Consider the following 19,493-nt stretch of genomic DNA (forward strand, 5'->3'; position numbering starts at 1 on the left):
AATTTAGGAGATAAAGCCGCACTAAGTTTGAAATGAGGAACAAGAGGAGTGCTTATTGGTTTTGACTGCTCAGACATGCCAAAATTCTGTACTACCTTCTTCAAATACTATTTCTGAGATAAACTAACTTTTCCTGTTATTCTGTTTTTACGAATCTCCATGCCAAGTATCTTCTTTGCTTCACCAAGATCTTTCATCTCAAACTCTTGATTTAACTGACTTTTCAACTTGTGGATTTCTTCCCTATTCTTTGAAGCTATCAACATGTCATCAACATACAAGAGTAAATATATAAAAGATCTATTTTGTAGTCTGCGAAAATAAACACAATGATCATGTTTATTTTTGATGTACTTCTGACCCATCATAAACTAATGAAATCGTTTGTACCACTGTCTTGGAAACTGTTTTAAACCGTACAACGATTTACCCAGTTTACATACCCAATTTTCTTTTCCAGCAACCTGAAATCCATCTGGCTGAGTCATATAGATTTCATCTTCCAAATCACCATGTAAAAATGTAGTTTTTACATCGAGTTGAACTAATTCAAGATCAAATTGTGCTACTAAAGCGAACAAAATTCAAATGGAAGAATGTTTAACAACTGGAGAAAATACCACATTATAATCAATGCCTTCCTTCTGTGCGTAGCCCTTGGCTACCAATCTAGCTTTGAAGCGAACATTATTTGCATATGGAAATCCTTCTTTTTTTATGTAAACCCATTTACAACCAATTGCTTTCTTACCCTTGGGCACCTGGGCTAGCTCCCAAGTTTGATTCTGATGAAGAGACTGCATTTCTTCATCCATTTCTTTTTTCCACTTGTCTGATTCAGAGTTCCTCATTGCATCTTTGAAAGTGTAAAAAAACATTATCATCCACAACTGGAAGTGCATAGGCCACCGTATCAGTATACCGAGCAGGTTTTCGAATTTCTCGTCTTGGCATTTGAGAAACAATTTATTCTTATTGTTGTGAAGATTCTCGAATTGAAATCTCCTCTTCTTGTACACTATTCCCCACCGCAACTGAAGAGTTACCTTGTGTAGTCTCATTGCTCACTGGGTTTCCCAAAATTATCTCAACCTCCACCTATTGTTGAGTACCACTAGTCTTCTCTTCAACTCTTGACTCCTTGTGTATTGTTTTCTTCATCATTGTAAGTTCATCAAAAGTCATATCCCTGCTTAAAATCATTTTTTTCGTCTCTAGACACCAAAGACGATATCCTTTAACTCCTGCACTTATCCCTAAGAATATTGCTTTCCTGGCTCTTGGATCCAACTTAGATTCTTTAACATGATAAAAAGCCATAGTAGCAAATACATGTAAAGAATCATAATCACTAGCAGGCTTTCCAGACCATACCTCATAGGGTGTTTTCCCCCCTATTGCAGATGATGGTAGATGATTGATGAGATGACACGCATATGTAACAGCCTTAACCCAAAACCTTTTGTCTAACCTAGCATTAGACAACATACATCGAACTTTCTCCAGCAAAGTCTGATTCATGCGCTTTGCCACCCCATTCTGTTGTGGTGTATTTCGAACTGTGAAGTGTCGAACAATACCTTCATCCTGACATACCTTCATAAACAGGTCACTCGTATATTCACCACTATTATCTGATCTGAGCTGTTTAATCTTTTTGCCAGTTTGAGTTTCAACTAATTTTTTTCCACTTAAGGAAAATATCACACATTTAATTTTTATGCTTCATAGAATACACCCAAACTCTTCTGAAAAAATCATCAACAAAAGTGACAAAATAATGCATACCACCTAACGAAGCTATTTTTGTGGGCCCCTATGCATCTGTATGGATGTAATCTAAAATACCTTCAGTCTGATGGATTGCTGTGCCAAATTTCACTCTAGCTTGTTTTCCCAGAATGCAATGCTCACAAAATTCAAGTTTGCACACCTTTGCACCCTTTAACAAACCTTGCTTAATTAATTGTTGCAAAGATTTTTCTCCTGCATGTGCTAATCGCATATGTCATAACCTGGTTGTATCTGAACCTACATCTTTCTCATAAACAACAGCTGCTGAGCCAATAATTGTACTACCTTGTAAATAATACAAGTTATTTTTCCTTATTCCTTTCATCACCACCAGCGCACCAAATTTAATCTTTAAGGTTTCATCTTTCAAAGTGATAGTGAACCCTTTAGATTCTAAGGCACCGAATGAAATCAGATTCTTCTTTAGGCTTGGAGCATACCTAACATCAGTCAAGGTCTTAATAGTTCCATCTTGACATTTCAACTGTATTGATCATATTCCAGTTGTTTTACAAGTATTATCATTTCCCATAAAAAACAACCCCACCATCTAATTCTTCAAAATTAGAAAATCATTCCCTATTGGGATACATGTGATAGGAACAACTAGAATCCAAAATCCACTCACCAAAATAATGTGATGAAGATGTTCCAACAAGAGAAAAATCTGACTCACTTCCATCATCATTGGCTATATTGGCATTAGAATGTACTTTGCCCTTATTCTTCTGCTGTAATTTAAGGCAATCTTTCTTCCAATATCCTCTCTCATGACAAAAGGCGCATTCATCTTTAGCAGGTTTGCCACGAGATTTATTCCTCCCATGAGATTTACTCTTCCATCCAGGCATACGACTCTAACAACGTCTCCTTATTGTTAGTGCTTCTACTGTTTCCTTATGGACCCTCTAATCCTTCTTATTGCATTCAGTACTAATAAATGCAGTATAAACAACATCATAAGTAACTTTATCTTTCCCATACAATAAAGTGGTGGTCAAATGTTCGTACTCATTAGGGAGAGAATTCAATATCAATATGACTTTATCCTCATCTTTCACCTTTTCATCAAAATTTAACAAATGAGCCAAAATTTTATTGAAAGCATTTATGCGGTCATTAATTGAAATACCTGGTTGATACTGGAAGCGAAACAATTTCTTTTCCAAATAGAGTAGATTTTCCAAACTCTTGGTCATAAATGTATCTTCCAATGTCTTCCACAATTTCTTTGTAGATGTCTCCCTCATAACACAATATTTCTGATTTTTGGCAAGATACAAACGAATCGTACCACATGCCCGACGATTGATCTTTTCCCAATCTCTGTCACCCATATCTACTGGTTTATCATCCAAAGCAATATCTAGTTCTTACTGATACAAGATGTCCATCACCTCACATTGCCACATACCACAATTATTGGTACCATTAAATTTCTCCACCTTAAACCGAGCATTAGCTATTGTCTTCAATGATGATGTCGAAGCTGAAAGGGTTGGAGTTCGTGTGGACAGAGTTTCTTCTACTGCTACACTAGTTTCTACCATCTTTTATATATTCAATAGCAACCAACAAAGTAAAAGGCTTATGATGAATAGTAGGTACCAATTGTGTCTACTCTATTTTATCCTATGAAATTCCACTTTGACTAGGCCGACCTCGAGAGAGCAACTGAGCCGCAATAGTCTCTGAACACTCACTTAAACAAGGTCTTTCTTAGGCATCAAACGTGGAATCAAGGATCCTAACAGAGGAACACCTCCGTATCAACACTTTCAACCTATCTCTGATACCAATTGTTGTGCCAGGCACCCCACTTGTGCTTAACACCAATACTACAACTATTGCTATTGAATATATAAAAGAAATTAAAGTAATGCAGAAACTAATAATAAAACAATAAAAAGAACAAGATAAGAAATTTATGAGGTTCGGTATAGAATCACCTACGTCCTCAGGCACTGATGATGAATCTACTACTTCTTGACAAAGTACAATTTTGAGTGTGTTTTACAAATGAAGAGTTAAGCTTTTTATATAGTTTCAACTTCAAAGCCAAAAATCACTTCTCTCAAATGTGGGACAAATAATATAAAAAATTCAAAACTACTTTTTATACTAATGTGGAACTATTCTATCAATGTGAGACCAAAAAATAGCAAAGGCCATATAAGAGGATGACAATTCACATATCTGCTTTCAAATATCAGTTCCTTAACAATAATGCTTTAAACAATGTTGTCAATGCTTCTTGAAATATGTTTGGGTCCACACTTCTTTTAACAACATATCAAATTATTCTTGAGAAGTTATTGAATTAAAATAATGATAATACAAGGTAAGCTTTAATGACCACTTCAAGATCATTTGCATCAATCAAACTATGTAAATAACTAAATTATTTGTTGCAATGTGGTTTTACAACCATTTATGGCCCCAAATCTTCATAAAGTAAAAGTAAATGATGCAAAATACACAAAAAAAAATGGAAAATAAATGTTAAGGTTTACAAATATTTCAATGACTTATTAATCCTTTTAAATGGCAGTAATATATATATATATATATATATATATTATGATTTCTATTAATAAAAAAATCATACAAATGGTATTTATTAAATATTTAAGTACATCAAAATAATTAAATGAGTTAATAACATTAAAAAATAACTAAATTAGCTAATTAAAAGTTAATGTTATAATTAAAATATTTTAAAAACTGAGAAAATTATGAATTAGATTTTGGGGCATTTTGGAACCACATCAACCTCTTTTCATAGTGTAGATAGATAGAAGGAATTTGAAGCATGCTGAACCCGGCTCGAACCCGAACCGGGGCTGTTCTGCCCAAGCTAACTCCGACCCGGCCTTCGAGGTAAGATCCGAGGGATTGTCATGTGCGTGCTGCAGCGACCTAAACATCGCGAAGCTCAAAATTCGATAGCTATGGTCAAGGCGTCACACCCGCGAACTGTAATTGCATAATAGCACGTCGTTCCGTGCGGGACGGGCATTCATTGGAGACGACCCAATTACTCCATCTCCTCTCTCTCTCTCTCTCTCTGGCTTTCAATGTCTCAAATGATGATCGTTACGTAATAGAGCTGCTCCAGTTCCTCCCCTGCTTCACTGCGTCCGCCCTTCCTTTCCTTCGGCATCTAAAAAACTGAATAAAATTGTTCATTTCAATCTCATTTCTCGATTTCCGAAATCCCAGGATCGACTTCCAATTCGAGCCTGTTCTCGGAAAGATTTGCATCATGAAACAATTGCACAAGCAATCCAGCGCGAATCACCGGCGAGACGAAGAGATTCCGGCGACGGTGACGTCTCCGTACTCACCTAAAACTCTGAAACACCCCAGATCCCTTCCCAGATCCATCAACTACCTCTTCAAAGAGCAGAGACTCCTCTTCATTTTGGTGGGTATCTTGATAGGCTCCACATTTTTCATTCTACAGCCCAGCCTGTCCCGCCTCGGCCCCTCCGACACTGCCTCCTCCATACCCAGATCGTTTTCCGTTAGTCTCACCAATCGGGACCAGCAAGCGCCGTTTCGCAATCCGAAAAATTTTCCGGCGGCGAAGACGGGGAGAGTCCCGGTGGGGATCGGGAGAAGGCGATTGCGAATTGTCGTCACCGGCGGAGCTGGATTTGTTGGGAGTCATCTCGTCGATAAGCTTTTGGCGAGGGGGGATGACGTGATCGTCATTGATAACTTCTTTACAGGGAGGAAGGATAATGTGATGCATCATTTTGGGAATCCAAGGTTTGAGCTAATTCGTCACGATGTGGTAGAACCGATATTGTTGGAAGTGGATCAGATCTACCACTTGGCGTGTCCTGCATCTCCCGTTCATTACAAGTATAATCCTGTCAAAACTATTATATCCTTCTTCATTTACGATAATGGTTATGAATTGTGAATGGGTTTTCTATTTTTTATTTTATGTTTTCTTATTCCTTTTGCGACGTTGTTTAGATATGATTTTGCATCTGTTTACTGTGTTGATTGTGTAAATAAAAAATTGTTTGAGATCCTTGACTGTGATTACAAGACAAATGTGATGGGCACTTTAAATATGCTGGGCCTTGCAAAAAGAATTGGGGCAAGGTTTCTGCTCACCAGTACTAGTGAAGTTTATGGGGATCCTCTTGAGCATCCACAGAAGGAGACGTACTGGGGACATGTGAACCCAATTGGTGACTTGCTACTCTTCATATTTTTTGGATAACTGTTTCTCTGCTCTATCCATTTCTGCTGCTCATGTTACCTATTTACGTGAAACTTGTTAGGTGTAAGGAGTTGCTATGATGAAGGAAAGCGGACAGCTGAAACCTTAGCAATGGATTATCATCGGGGTGCAGGTGTTGAGGTAATTAGGTCACATATGTACTTGTTCATTACCAAATTTGGACTGCTGGATCTGATCTGAAGATATTTAAGTATGACTAATTGTCACGTTCATGTAATTATTATTGTATTCAATAGTGATACTTGTTATTTTAATGGTAACTTAGAGAAATGGTATGCTGCATTATTTTACCCCCAACTAAACATAAAAACAACAAGTAAATAACAGCTGACAGCTTATAAATTCTCCCGACACGAAATATATATATATATATATATATATATATATATTTTGTTATTGTGCTTTTGTTAAGTATATTGTCTTCTGCCATTTGACTTAATTGTACTTTAGCATCTTGGCTGTAAAGCATGGCATACTAATTATCATGTCCTCTTTTTGTGCTCCAATTCCATGCCTCTAATATTTTGACTGTCACTTTTAACTGATGTAGCAGTCAACATTTATAGGCTTTTACTGAATTGTGGATTCCTTTGTCAAAACGTTAAGGACATGCAAATTCTAATACCTAAATGCTAAATTTTTGTTAGTTAAAGATTCATTTACTCACTCACTCATGAAACTCTTGGAGGATGTAATTTGATACATGTGCAGGGTTACTTTTTATTTCCTTATTTTTTATTGTATTTCTGTTTCTCTTATTTAGTGTAATTTATTTCTGTCATCTCTTCAAGTTTCTAGGATATTATTATTTGGGAAACAAAATTTTGAGGTATTATCATTTAGCAGGGTAGTATTTTGGCTTAATTTAGTATATTATTTTCTTAATTAGTTTCCTTATCTTCCAAGCATTGTAATTTCTAAGCCTATGTTAGGATTCTACCTTTTAGGTTCTACGTTATTATTATTTAGGAAATTAGTTTTTTGGCATAATCAGGTTTCTTGATTAGTTTCTTTATCTTCCAAACATTGTAAGCCTATAAAAGCCTCTCCCCCCCCTTCCCATGTATTAGTTATAATTTATATTGGAATTGAGAATTAAAATTGTTGGAAGTTGATGCAGGACAAACATCCAACAATTTTAGTTCTTTATTCCAATCCACCTAAAACTAATACATACGGGCCTTTTATAGGCTTACAATGCTCGGAAGGTAAGGAAAATAATTAAGAAACATAATGAAGCCAAAATACTAGTTTCTTAAATGATGATAACCTAGAATCTTGAAAACAATCCTAGTATGTTGGCTTACAATGATTGGTAGATAAGGAAACTAATTAAGAAACCTAACTAAGCCAAAACACTAGTTTCCTAAATGATAATATCCTAGAATCTTGCTTCCCAAATAATAACATTCTAGAATCTTGAACAGATGACTCTAATAAAATACCACAAATAAAAGAAACGAAAATAAAGAAAAGTTGGGAAACTGAAGTAGCTCCTGTTTGCATGCTCTGCATCCACACCATTTATGATTATTGGTTGTGGTGTGAATTTGTTCTGTAGTGCTAGGAACGAACTAGACAAATATTGTGGGAGTGTCATCAATTTCTTCATGTTGCACAAATTACTCAACATGGGTTTAATGTCCTTTTGAGATCTGACATATGTGTGATGAATGCAGTTAACTTTTCTAGGCCACCTTCTGGTATAGCTTAACCAAGCTAGCTATTGTTATTCCGTGCGATAGTAGTGACATTTTAACTTCTCAGGAGTCTAGGCTCTCTAGACGTTATATTATTCATCATATGCTAAACTGTACAACTCATAATATTTTACCTTGCTGGTTATTTATTTTCACCATTTTTAAATATAACCTTTATATACACTGACCATGCTAAACTTTATATATTTTTTATCATCTCAGGATTTTTCCATAAAAAATTATATACTGGCCATTAACTACTTTGGTCGACAGAACTAGGAGCTCCCAATTTTTTGAATAAGTAATTATGTTTCACTAATTAGCTCCATGTTTTGAACATGGTGAATCAGAGCAAAACAAGCGAAAAAGAAAAGGGCATTGTTTTGTACATGGGAAAAAAATCATGCCCAGGAGCACCGCACCATGGTAAACACATGTAAGGTGGCGATAAAAGGATGTTGAGCAGTGATCTTGAATATTTGAGGATTCTTCACCATGGTACACATGTAACATGACAAGGATGTTGAGCAGAGATCTTGAATATTTTGATTCTTAGTATGAGTTTCTGTGTCATTTTCTAAAATTCAGATGGTGTGATGTGATTTATTGGAACATTCTGTATTTGCATTTTGCCCATTCTTTGATTTTTGAAGTTGATGCTAATTTCAATACTCTTTTTGGGTACCAAAAATGATGTTCTTAATTATTCACAAAGAATTTGGCACTCTGTTTCCAAAACATACTTAAAAAAATGTCTTTTAGGAGTACTCAATAAATTTCCCTGATTATCAAAAAATATATTTAGGAAGAACCAAGGAAGCATACATTCTGTTTAATAAGAAATAATGTAGGCTCAATTTTTGTATTTCCACTTTTTACTTCTGCTTAAAAAAAAAAAAAAAAAAAGCCTCAGGAGTGGAAAGGGCAGTAAACCAAATGTTATTCAATGTAGGAGAAATAACTAGTGATTGGGATAATGTTCAGTTACCTAGTGTGTCATTTTGTCATCGTACCATGCAGAAATGGAATGTATACATTTGTGGGATTAATCCTAGTGCTTGCTGCTCATGCAGGTGCGTATAGCACGTATTTTCAATACATATGGACCTCGTATGTGCTTAGACGATGGGCGTGTTGTCAGCAATTTTGTTGCTCAGGTTGATCTCCCAACTAATATTCTTTATGCTTTTGATAACTGGCAACTTTTCAAGTTGACATTTTGATAAATGTTACAATCAAAAGGATTTGTTTAACCATTGTTCTGTTTTTCAGGCCATCCGCAAGCAGCCAATGACTGTGTATGGTGATGGAAAACAAACAAGAAGCTTCCAATATGTCTCTGACTTGGTATGTCACTGGTTTTCATGTTATAAATCTGTCCTATTATTCAATGCCTTGCCATCTTTATTTTTTATTTGGAACTTCTATGGTACACCATTGTCCTATATTTTTCTTGATATTTTCCTGGGGTTTTTAAAGTGTGACAAGAAGCTCATGTTTGCACCAAATTTCGTGTGATTGACCCTAAAGATACATCCATCACATGCAGCATTTTGAAGAAAGGTTGAAAATATGATCACAACTTTTGAATTTATTTTTACCTTGATGTTTTATAAGTTAGAAGCAATTGTACAGGGACAGTAATACTTGAATGATCAAATATCTAGATGATGTTAGTAAGAACTCTTGGAAACTGTGCATGGCTGCAAATTCTGAAATAAGAAAGCTTATTAAACTCAGTGTTTTAAGTAAATCAATTTTATATGCTGTTCAATTCACTATTCATGGACCCAATTTCCCTTCCTCTACCAATGCCCTCTTGCCCCGACCAAATTAATAAGCAAAAAGATATGGGGCTGTTGAGTTGTGGAAAATAGTTTCTGATTTCCATTTTTAGTTTTCCAAGGAATTAGAGAAATTCTAACTTATTTTTTAGCTTTCCTAGATTTGTATTTGCTTGTTTACTTGCGAAAAACAGTTTTTTTATTTTTAAATAATGACAAAAAAAACAACAACTTGGTTTCAAGGTAATGTTTGGAGCATGGATACGTATTTGTGTGGATTTGGAAGAAACTCAATAAAATTTTGTATTATATTTTGAATAAATCCACACAAATCCAAATCCAAGATTTGTATTCCATGCTCCCAAATGTAAGGTCAAAAATCAGAAATCTAGTAAATAATAAAAAAGATGCTTTTCAAAGATGTGTTGGATGAGTATAAATTTGTGATGCTAGACAAACTATCTCACAACTTTCCTCAACTGTCCTATATAAATCTAGAAAATTGGAAAATAAAGTGGCATTTTTTAAATTATTTAAAAAATTAGAAATGAAAAATGAAACAATTTCCACAAGTGAATAGTTCCCAAACTTTTTACTGTTTTCCTTTTTTCTATGCGAATGTTGTAAAATTGAAAAATTGAAAGGGCATCCTCAGGCCACAAGGCTCTCTACTTTGCAAGGATAGGGGGGGGGGGGGGGTGTTCATCACACTATATGCAACCTTACTCTTGCTTTTACGCAAAGAAGCTTTTTCCTTCGCTTCAAACCTATAACCAACTGGTCAGAAAGGAGCAACCTTATCGATCAGCAACCTTACCGTTGATCCAAGGAAAATGAAAAATTAGCTAACTTTTTTATAATTTTTTGGAAAGCTAAAAATGGAAAATGAAAATTGTTTTCCACAACTAAACAGACCCTATACCTCCACATATATTATATTTCAGACGTGTCCATAAAGACGGATTTTCAAAACATTTGAAGGTTTCTTCTTTTTAATGCAGGCCAAGGTAAGTCAGCTCATTAAGTTGTAGGATAGCCAGTAGTCACACCGGGCAAGCAAGCCTTGTCTTAATGTTTTGAAAAGGAATTGAATTGCTCTGTTGGTTGAATAAAAAGTAAGAGATGTTTTATGATGCGAATTCAGCTATGGATTCTATTTACGTATTAAGGGCAAAATGCCCTTACCTCCTCTAAAGTCTGTCAAAACCATGTGAACCTCACTCGATGTTAAGAAAATGACCATCTATAATAAGAACTAATATTAACTGGTTGATGAATTTCATATATGTTAATTGAATATGCTTAATATGATTACTGTATTGCAGTTATTGTACTACATAGACCACATACCTTTGATTTATGTGTATACATACTTAACCATTGGCATCTGGGCTCCAAAAGTCTATGGGGCAGAGGGGCCTTTCCTTAATTTATGCTGTCCTCCAGGTTAGTAGGAATGGAATTTGAATGCCAAATGAACAACGGACATTATCTATGCCTTTGCCAATGGATTGACTACTGGTGGTTATCATTTATGTATTTTATTTTCAATTTTTTTTTTTTGGTTCTAAATATTGCATTATTATGTCTATTAAAATTTTTGAAAGTTTCATAGAAAAAAATTATATGCTGTACTACAAATTTCCATCATTTTTAAAAATTGAAATTAAAATTGACATTGACAGCGAAATTCCTGTCAAAATTTCATGCTTTTGAAGCTTCAGAATTTTATTTGAATTTAAAAATTAAAACCTTGGGGGAGTGCTGTTATGGCCGAGTGGGAGGAAGGGTGAAAAAAAAAGAGAAAGAATGGCAGGAAGTTGAAATTTAAACAATAAAGAGAAACGAATTGGAGTCTGACATATTATTTTTCTGATCTGCAGCATGTCACCATGGCATGTGGTGGTGGGTAAAAGTTAGGGGGTCTAGTAAGGGAGTGAGTACAAGTGTAAATTTCAAGGAAGGCTAGTGTCATATTTTGAAAATTTGAACATCAAGGGGGGTCTGCGCCTTACTGGAGGTAAGTGTAGTTCGCTCATGAATCAATTCCGAATGCTGTTCTGTTTCACCATTCATGGATATTTTCTTTTAGAACTAAAATTAATCATAAAATTGCTAAAAATAATTTAAGAATGGTAACAATCTTATTAGTTAAGGAGCCATACAGTGTGGCAATGACCTTGTTCGTTTGCTTGCTTATGAAGTTTGGAACTATTAGGAAACCAGATTACCCTCAGAGGTTGAAATTTAGGCTGTGGGCCCGTGGCTAGTTTAACTTAGACACATGGATCCCAACTGATGATTTACTAGGAAAGAGATCGAAAATAAGATGATAGGTGCAGGTTGTGCTAAACTGGCAGGAAAGTTTCATTTTGTGTTTGCAAGCTTGTTATAATCTGTAAAGCTGTGTTGTTTGGGTCAAGGATGATCAGTTTTACACTATGCTTTAAAAATTACACGTTGAGCGACATAGAAAAATGAGTGGTTGAAGTTTTGACTATAGGTTCAACCATATGGTTGGACATTATATTGATTTGATGCAATAAGTGGAACACAAAAGGAAGTATTTTAGCGGCCAGTGCTCTTTTCTGTGGCAATTCATGGGTTCAATTACCCACTTTACGAAGTCTCAAAGCTATATTTAAATGTAACGGTTAAAGCTACCAGTTTTCTCTGTTACACAACAGTTTGATTGTGTTTGATCAGATTGACTACTTATCCTGGATCAGTAAACCTGGTAAGCATGTAACTCTGCCAGAAACTGGGCCACCTTCCTGTTTTTATGGTTGAAAACTGGCTGGTCTGGTTTTTCAAAACCATGTTTTTAGCCCTTTCTTTTTGTCGGCTACCTTTAGTCTTTAGCTGGATTAGTCCATAAGGAGATTGAACCCATCTTTTTCACACTTATCATAGCTAAATTTGGAATGTGGAAAGATAGAAACACAGCTGTCATTGAAAATTGTAGTGTCTTAGCTCCTCTCATATCATCATTAGAAATTTCTTTCCCTGACGTAGAAAAATATTATGAGGGTGAGAAATAAAATACAAATGGGAGGATAAGACATCCTCCTAAATAAAATGAAAAAGGAGGACAAAAATCTTCCAGAAAAGTTAAACAAAAAATTACATCAAGGGTGCCCTCCAATCACCCTGCGAATTGTCCAAGGATAGACCTCCAAAAGCACCAAAAAGAGGAGGCCTGAAGCAAAGTTAGAAGCGAAATTTTATACCAGAACAAAGGATGAGTAAAATTTTTTCAGCAAAAAAAATTATTTTTCTGCAAATCCACAACACCTGAAGAATGTCAAACCTAGCATACTTCCAAAAATCCTTTTCTTAGTTCTCCTAAACCCATAAAAATCTACGACAAAACCTGCACTCAAACCTTATCAAGAACACCAAGCAAAAAACCCCACAACAGCCTAGCACCCTTACAATGAAGAAAAAGGTGTGTGTTATTCTCCTTCGAAGAAAAACACCAGCACATGTTTGGACTAAAATCCTAATAAGGTATTCTCAGCTGCATTAGATCATTACTACTATTAATTGTGTTACGAATCATAGTCTAGATGAAGGCTTTAATTTTGAAGGAACCTTTTCTTGCCTAATAATCAAGGAGAAGAGTAGGCTTTCAACAATTGCATGAAGATAGATTTATGTAAAAAATGACCAAAATTTTACCTTTTCCATGTTGTATTTACTCTATGAGGATTGAAGAGGGCTAGAGTCCAATAGTGGAGCATGCACCTCCATTACCTATAGTAGCACTTTTTTTTTTTGATTGAAAAAGAATATTATTAACAGAGAGAATGTATAAAGCAGGAGAATAAGAAATCTTCCTAATAAGGACAGAAAAATGAAAATAGACAGACAAAAAAATTAATATAGAACAGCAAACCAATTAAGCTGAACATCCTCAATACACCTTACCTCGAAATAACCAGCAGCAACAGCCCATAAAGAAACCAAGAAGTTTTCTTCTCCTTGAAAATATGAATGTTCCTTTCCACCCAAAAAACCCCACGAGGGCCACAACACAGTATGCGACCCACATGTCCAAAGGACTGACTTATCTTTGCTCCTTCTGAACCCTGAAAAAGAAATGGAACGTATCCTGCACCAACATGGGCAAATCCAACCTTCCCCAATAAAACCAAAAAAGTCTGTTTCAAATCCTCCAGGTGAAAGAGCAATGCAAAAAACAAATGAGAGGCAGATTCAGACTATCAAAACAAAGAATGTACGCAGCTGGGGATAATGCCTTAAAAAGCCTCCTACTCTGCAACAGTGCTAATGTTGACTCTTAAGAAAGACCAACCAAATAAAAGCTTTCATTTTAGAGGGTACTTTGGCCTCGCAAATAATATGATAGAATGAAAAAACAATTTCTCTCAATGAAAAATTCAAGGATTTGCAAAAAAAGTCCCTTGAGGAGTCCAGCACCCACTTTCTCACATCCTCCCTGTTGGAAAGACAGCAACCCTCAAACCTACAACTGCCTTAACAAAGATGCTAGTTCCTCCACCTCTTTATCATCTGTAGCTCTATGGAATGGATTTATAACTGGGAAAATTCTCCACATTAGAAAGCAAAAAAAGAAAGAAGAAAAAAACCAACAGGCCCATTGTGTAGCAAAGAAAGATGAAATAAATGAGCATGGCCCTAAAAGATCTTAATCTATCACCAAACGGTCTTCCCAAAAACGAATTTGAAGCTCATTACCCACCTCAAATTTGGTATTAGAAATAAAATGTGGATAAAGCTGAGATATACATCTCCAATTCCAAGTATTCCCAAAGAGATCTAAAACCCATATTACTTCCCATCATTTTTCTTGTGAGATAAAATGCTTTTAGACACCAATTTCCCTTGACCCAGTCCCTTTCTTTTTTTGACCTACCTACACACCACCTCCTACCTAACCAACTAATATTTCCGCTTCCCAACACAGACCAAAGAATTCTTTCAATAGCACCAGTTGCTCTCCAAATAATTTTTAAATTGGACAAAAAATAGAGTGGAGTACAAGAAGGACAATACTGAATAAGAGTGATATGACTACCCAAAGAAAAAAGAGCACCCTTCTGCCTATTCATTCATACACTTAGCCACCTTCTCTACCACAGGGGCCCAAAAAATCCACCAGCCTTGGAGTACTACTCAAAGGAACCCCCAAGTACATCAAAGGTCAATCTGGGGTAACATCCTGCTAAAGAAGCCAGCTCCAAGGATCTATCTACTCCCAAATTAGTACCAATTATCCCACTCTTTTCTAAATTAACTTTTATCTCTAAAACACACTCAAAAAGTTGTAAAATGATGAGCACATTTAAAAATGACCCCTTATGATCCTTTAGGAAAAGCGAGTGTCATTGGCAAATTGAAGATGATGCACTATGACCCTCTCAATCCACCCTAATACATATCACAAACACTATCAACTCCCAAATTAGTACCAGTTATCCCACTCTTTTCTAAATTAACTTTTATCTCTAAAACACACTCAAAAAGTTGTAAAATGATGAGCACATTTAAAAATGACCCCTTATGATCCTTTAGGAAAAACGAGTGTCATTGGCAAATTGAAGATGATGCGCTTTGACCCTTTCAATCCACCCTAATACATCTCACAAACACTATCAATCATCTTATCTACCTTTCTACTCATACAATCAACTTCCAAGACAAGCAAAAATGGGGACAATGGATCTCCTTGCGTAACACTCCTCGTAGTCCTAAACGATGAGTTAGACTCCTCGTTAGTATAATAGAAAAGTAAGCATTGGACAAACAACCACTTATCTAAGATCTCCACCTCTACCCAAATCCTTTCCTCTCCAAAACTTTATCTAATAACTTCCAACTACCTGGATCATAAGCCTTTTCAAAATCCAGTTTAAACACAATTCCTATCCCTGCACTCCTCACATTCTCCCCAACCTCATTAGGTGCTAAAATGGCATCCACAATCAGCCTCTTCCCACACAATTCCTATCCCTGCACTCCTCACATTCTCCACAACCTCATTAGCTGCTAAAATGGCATCCACAATCAGCCTCTTCCCAATTAAAGCACTTTGTGCTCCTTGTCCAAGGAATAGAATAGCATTATGAAGGTGTGGGAATCTATGAAGCCATGGAAAAGAAATAGATAAAAGACAATTTCCAACCCAAGTATCCTACCAGGCATGAATGGAGGAACCATCCCTAATTTTACAGGGAGGGGATAAAATGCATGGAAAACCCAAGAAGTGAACTTTCAAGGGCTTGTATGTGTTGCACCGAGAACTCATTGGGAATCCCATACACTCAAAATGAAGGCGTTACTCAGTGCTTAATCCCAATCACCTTGTGCCATAAGAATACCTATTGGGGATATGCTTTTAGACACCAACTTGCGGAGACCCAATCCCCCTGCTCTAGGCCTACTAACCAAGTAATGCAGTATTCTACGCATCCCAAGTTACCCTTCATCATTAGTCTATATTATTTATTGGAGGCCTGGAGCTCGAATGAAATCTTGATGGAAGTTGTTCTGTTTTTCACTTGAGACTTGAGAAAAATAGGATCAAATTTAGCCAGTCCAGAGAGGATGGAGAAATGATGGAAAGATCATAGTCAAGGAATTTACTATGATTCACAATCAGAATTCAGAACATATGTGCATGCACACATGTATTAGTTTTTTTATTTATTTTTATTTAGGGTGGATTCTGGTTAAATGTAGAAGTATTCAAGGTGGGGCAGATTCAGGGCAGGAGAATACATTTGCTACTTGTTTTGAATCTGCCTCAGATTTCAAAATTCTTCCCAACTACAACCCTATTTTTTCAAGAACTAACAAATTTGCGGGATATCCAATCTGAATCCATTTACATTCCTATGCATTACTTAGTGTCACTAGGCATGAGTTGAAATTTGTGAGCATTATATGTAACTCTTTTCCTTTCCACCTTCATCCACATAATTAATATATTGAAATCTAGAGTGGACTTGAATACCACCAATATGAGGGATACTCCCTATTGTTATTTGTGGACCACCTGCCCTTTCCTTTTTGTTCAAGCTGACCCTTTGCTATAATGGTCTAAGAACAAAAAGGGAGAAAAAGGACCAAAAATTAGGAACAGATCAAACATTTAAAATGGATTGAGGTATGGACCCCTCTAAAATAGTTGAGATATAAACATCAAGTAACATGATCACTTACTCAACTATTTGAGATAACTTTGAGTTATTCCAATTTTGAATAAATTTGACATTATCTAAAGGGTATTTCTAGATCTATAATTTTATTCTTAATATTTATTTTCAATAAGTCAAGTTATTAGTCATTGTAATGATATTATACACTTTATAATAGTTTTAGAAGTGCTAAAAGGCTTTACCGGTAAATCTTCTTTGTGTTGCATTTATAACAAGATTTTATTTTTGATCGCAAAGCATTTATAATAAGATCGTCTTAGAGATGTTTTGTCCTTTCTTTTAAAAGATATGGATATTCTTGTTCACAATAATTTACACCATTTGAACATTTCTATACTGTATAGATTGAAATTTATACACATAAAAGGATTAATCAATAGAAACCTTTTCTGTCATCATTTATCTTTAGTTAATTTTTAATTGAATAACACCTTTTCTCTCATTACCATTCAATAATTGTATGATTGCTACAGATAATAATGTGTTAATAATATTTAAAATTGCCCTGGGTGTTGCTATTGATTTTTTTTTTTTGGCTCTAATTGATTAACAGGTAATTATGATAATTTACTTTTGTGTGAGTATATATAATTATGCTAATATCACTGACATGACAACTGGTTTGACCCACCAGTTTGACCAATGGGACCAACATATTGGCTTTTCTGAGTTGTGGTCATTGGGTTTCTGAAAACCTTACTTTATGTGATAAACTCTTTACACTAGCGGCAACCTTTGTACTGGTTATGTATTTCAAGTACTAAAGGTTCAACAACAACATCACTATGATATGAATCCTTACCGAATATGCAAGTATTAAAGGTTACTTTCTCTAAATGGAATCTGTTGTATCCAAGTATGAGCAAAACTATTGTTTCTTTACCTACACATGGGCTCATTTCTCCCCACTCTTTGATGGGTCATGTTACTCGTGTATTATAGTCTGAAAAATTGTTACTTTGGGCATTATCTAAAATAAAGAAAAGGAGCTAAACAGGAGCGCTACTGTTTGGCATTATAATAAATATTGATGTTGTCTACATATTCTGTTGATATTACAAGCATCTTAATATGATTACGCATTTAAATGAAAATAAGCATGTGCTTCCTTTGCTCCCTTATTTAAACCTAAAATACTAATTTGTATGAAGCGTGTGATGGGGTTTTGGAGCAGAGTACATTTGTATGGCTGCAAGGAAGTGACATCTGTAATGTAATTAGAAGTATGTTTCTAAAGTGAAAGAGGGTTGCTATGTTAAGAGCCTCTTCTGAATAAATTTCTGAAATGATCTGACAAAGGCTTGTAAAATATATCTAATGTCAGGTTGATGGGCTGATGGCTCTAATGGAGGGCGAGCATGTGGGGCCTTTCAACCTGGGAAACCCTGGGGAGTTTACCATGTTAGAGCTCGCCGAGGTTTGATCTTCTCTTAACAACACCTAAGTATTTATATTTTTGGACTTTCATTACACTGCATCTGTGTTGTCAAAGTTCCAGTTTCCATTGGCATGCTCAGAGTTGCCTCTCTCCCTCAAACAGGTCGTGAAAGAAGCAATTGATCCAAGTGCAACAATAGAGTTTAAAGCGAACACTGCTGATGATCCGCACAAGAGGAAACCAGATATCAGCAAGGCTAAGGAGTTGCTTAACTGGGAGCCGAAAATCTCACTGAGAGAGGGGCTGCCTCGGATGGTGACTGATTTCCGAAACCGCATCTTGAATGAAGATGAAGGGAAAGGTCTCAAATGAGAAAGACTGCAGAAATGAATGTGTATAGTATGAAGAGGAAGCCACTTTTGTTGATTCAATTCATTTTACTAATATTTTGGGTTGGTGTCATCCAACCTTGTTTTGCATTCCTGGAAACGCCAGCAATATCCACAGTTGTAGTAAGATGCATACATACATAACTATGACCCAACTTTGTGTTTTTGGCCATTGGAGGTGAAATGGTTGTGTATGGAGGTGAGCAAATTTTGATATTCTCAATATGCAGATTCTGCGTACAAAATTTTTGTACCACGGATAATCAGGAATTTATTTAAAGTCCTTTCTCTATTCTTAGATTGCTTAAGAAGAAAGAACGCCGTAGATACCGTCACCGTGGAACAAAATGTGATTCCTTTGATACTGCAACATGCTCCGGATCCTCTGTTATACACTGTTAGCTTGCGCGAGTTAAATGATATATCAGTTCTGCGAAGTCGTTTTAGGTGAAGCCTGTCGTCTATGTTACATGTAAAAAATTTTAATGCCATGTGCATAACAGGATATGGGGGAACCTGATAGCATCACTTGAATGCCCCTACTGAAGAAGCAATCAACGAATGAAAAACAAGAGAAAACATGGGCATGTGGGATGGAATTTTAAGAATTGGCTACCTCTCGATCATTCATTTATGATCATTCATAAGTGGTTTTAGGTTACCGTTTTCCTCCTCCCGCTGCGTGCATGCTTGTGTCGCTTGCCTTCCAAATTGTTGTTTTTGGTAACGTTGAATTTCCTGTCTGCACAGGATGATTTGATTGCAATCATTATTTGGAACTGTCAATCCGAAGGATATATTCAGTTTGTTTTTGTTTTTGTGATCATCCACTTCAACCGTTAAAGATTTGTTTGGTAGATGAGTGGAATGGAATAGAATTGTTTAGTTTTAAATATTTTTATATAATTTTTTATTAATTTTTGTTTAGATATACCAAGCATTGAGTTAAAGAGACGTAATTACTTAATGAGTGCAACAAATT

The 19,493-nt window shown here is 35.7% G+C and overlaps 1 protein-coding gene across 1 annotated transcript; it reads left to right on the forward strand.

Moving 5' to 3' along the window:
* Positions 1–4,610: 4,610 nt before the first annotated feature.
* Positions 4,611–18,803, forward strand: LOC131160069 (UDP-glucuronic acid decarboxylase 1). The gene is made up of 7 exons (XM_058115384.1): positions 4,611–5,686; positions 5,855–6,002; positions 6,096–6,175; positions 8,829–8,912; positions 9,028–9,102; positions 18,069–18,161; positions 18,285–18,803. The coding sequence occupies exons 1-7, from the start codon at positions 5,060–5,062 to the stop codon at positions 18,492–18,494; spliced, it is 1,317 nt and encodes a 438-aa protein (XP_057971367.1). The 5' UTR covers positions 4,611–5,059; the 3' UTR covers positions 18,495–18,803.
* Positions 18,804–19,493: the final 690 nt, after the last annotated feature.

This window comes from Malania oleifera, chromosome 7 (genome assembly GCF_029873635.1).
Source record: "Malania oleifera isolate guangnan ecotype guangnan chromosome 7, ASM2987363v1, whole genome shotgun sequence".
In the NCBI taxonomy this organism is placed as follows: domain Eukaryota; kingdom Viridiplantae; phylum Streptophyta; class Magnoliopsida; order Santalales; family Ximeniaceae; genus Malania; species Malania oleifera.

What these genes read in the sequence shown, in the direction of transcription:
- LOC131160069 (XM_058115384.1), top strand. Translation starts at nt 5,060, where the DNA reads ATGAAACAATTGCACAAGCAATCCAGCGCGAATCACCGGCGAGACGAA. An exon ending in ATAATCCTGTCAAAACTATT is followed by an intron (nt 5,687 to 5,854) that starts ATATCCTTCTTC and finishes GACTGTGATTAC; the next exon opens with AAGACAAATGTGATGGGCAC. An exon ending in CCATGTTAGAGCTCGCCGAG is followed by an intron (nt 18,162 to 18,284) that starts GTTTGATCTTCT and finishes TCCCTCAAACAG; the next exon opens with GTCGTGAAAGAAGCAATTGA.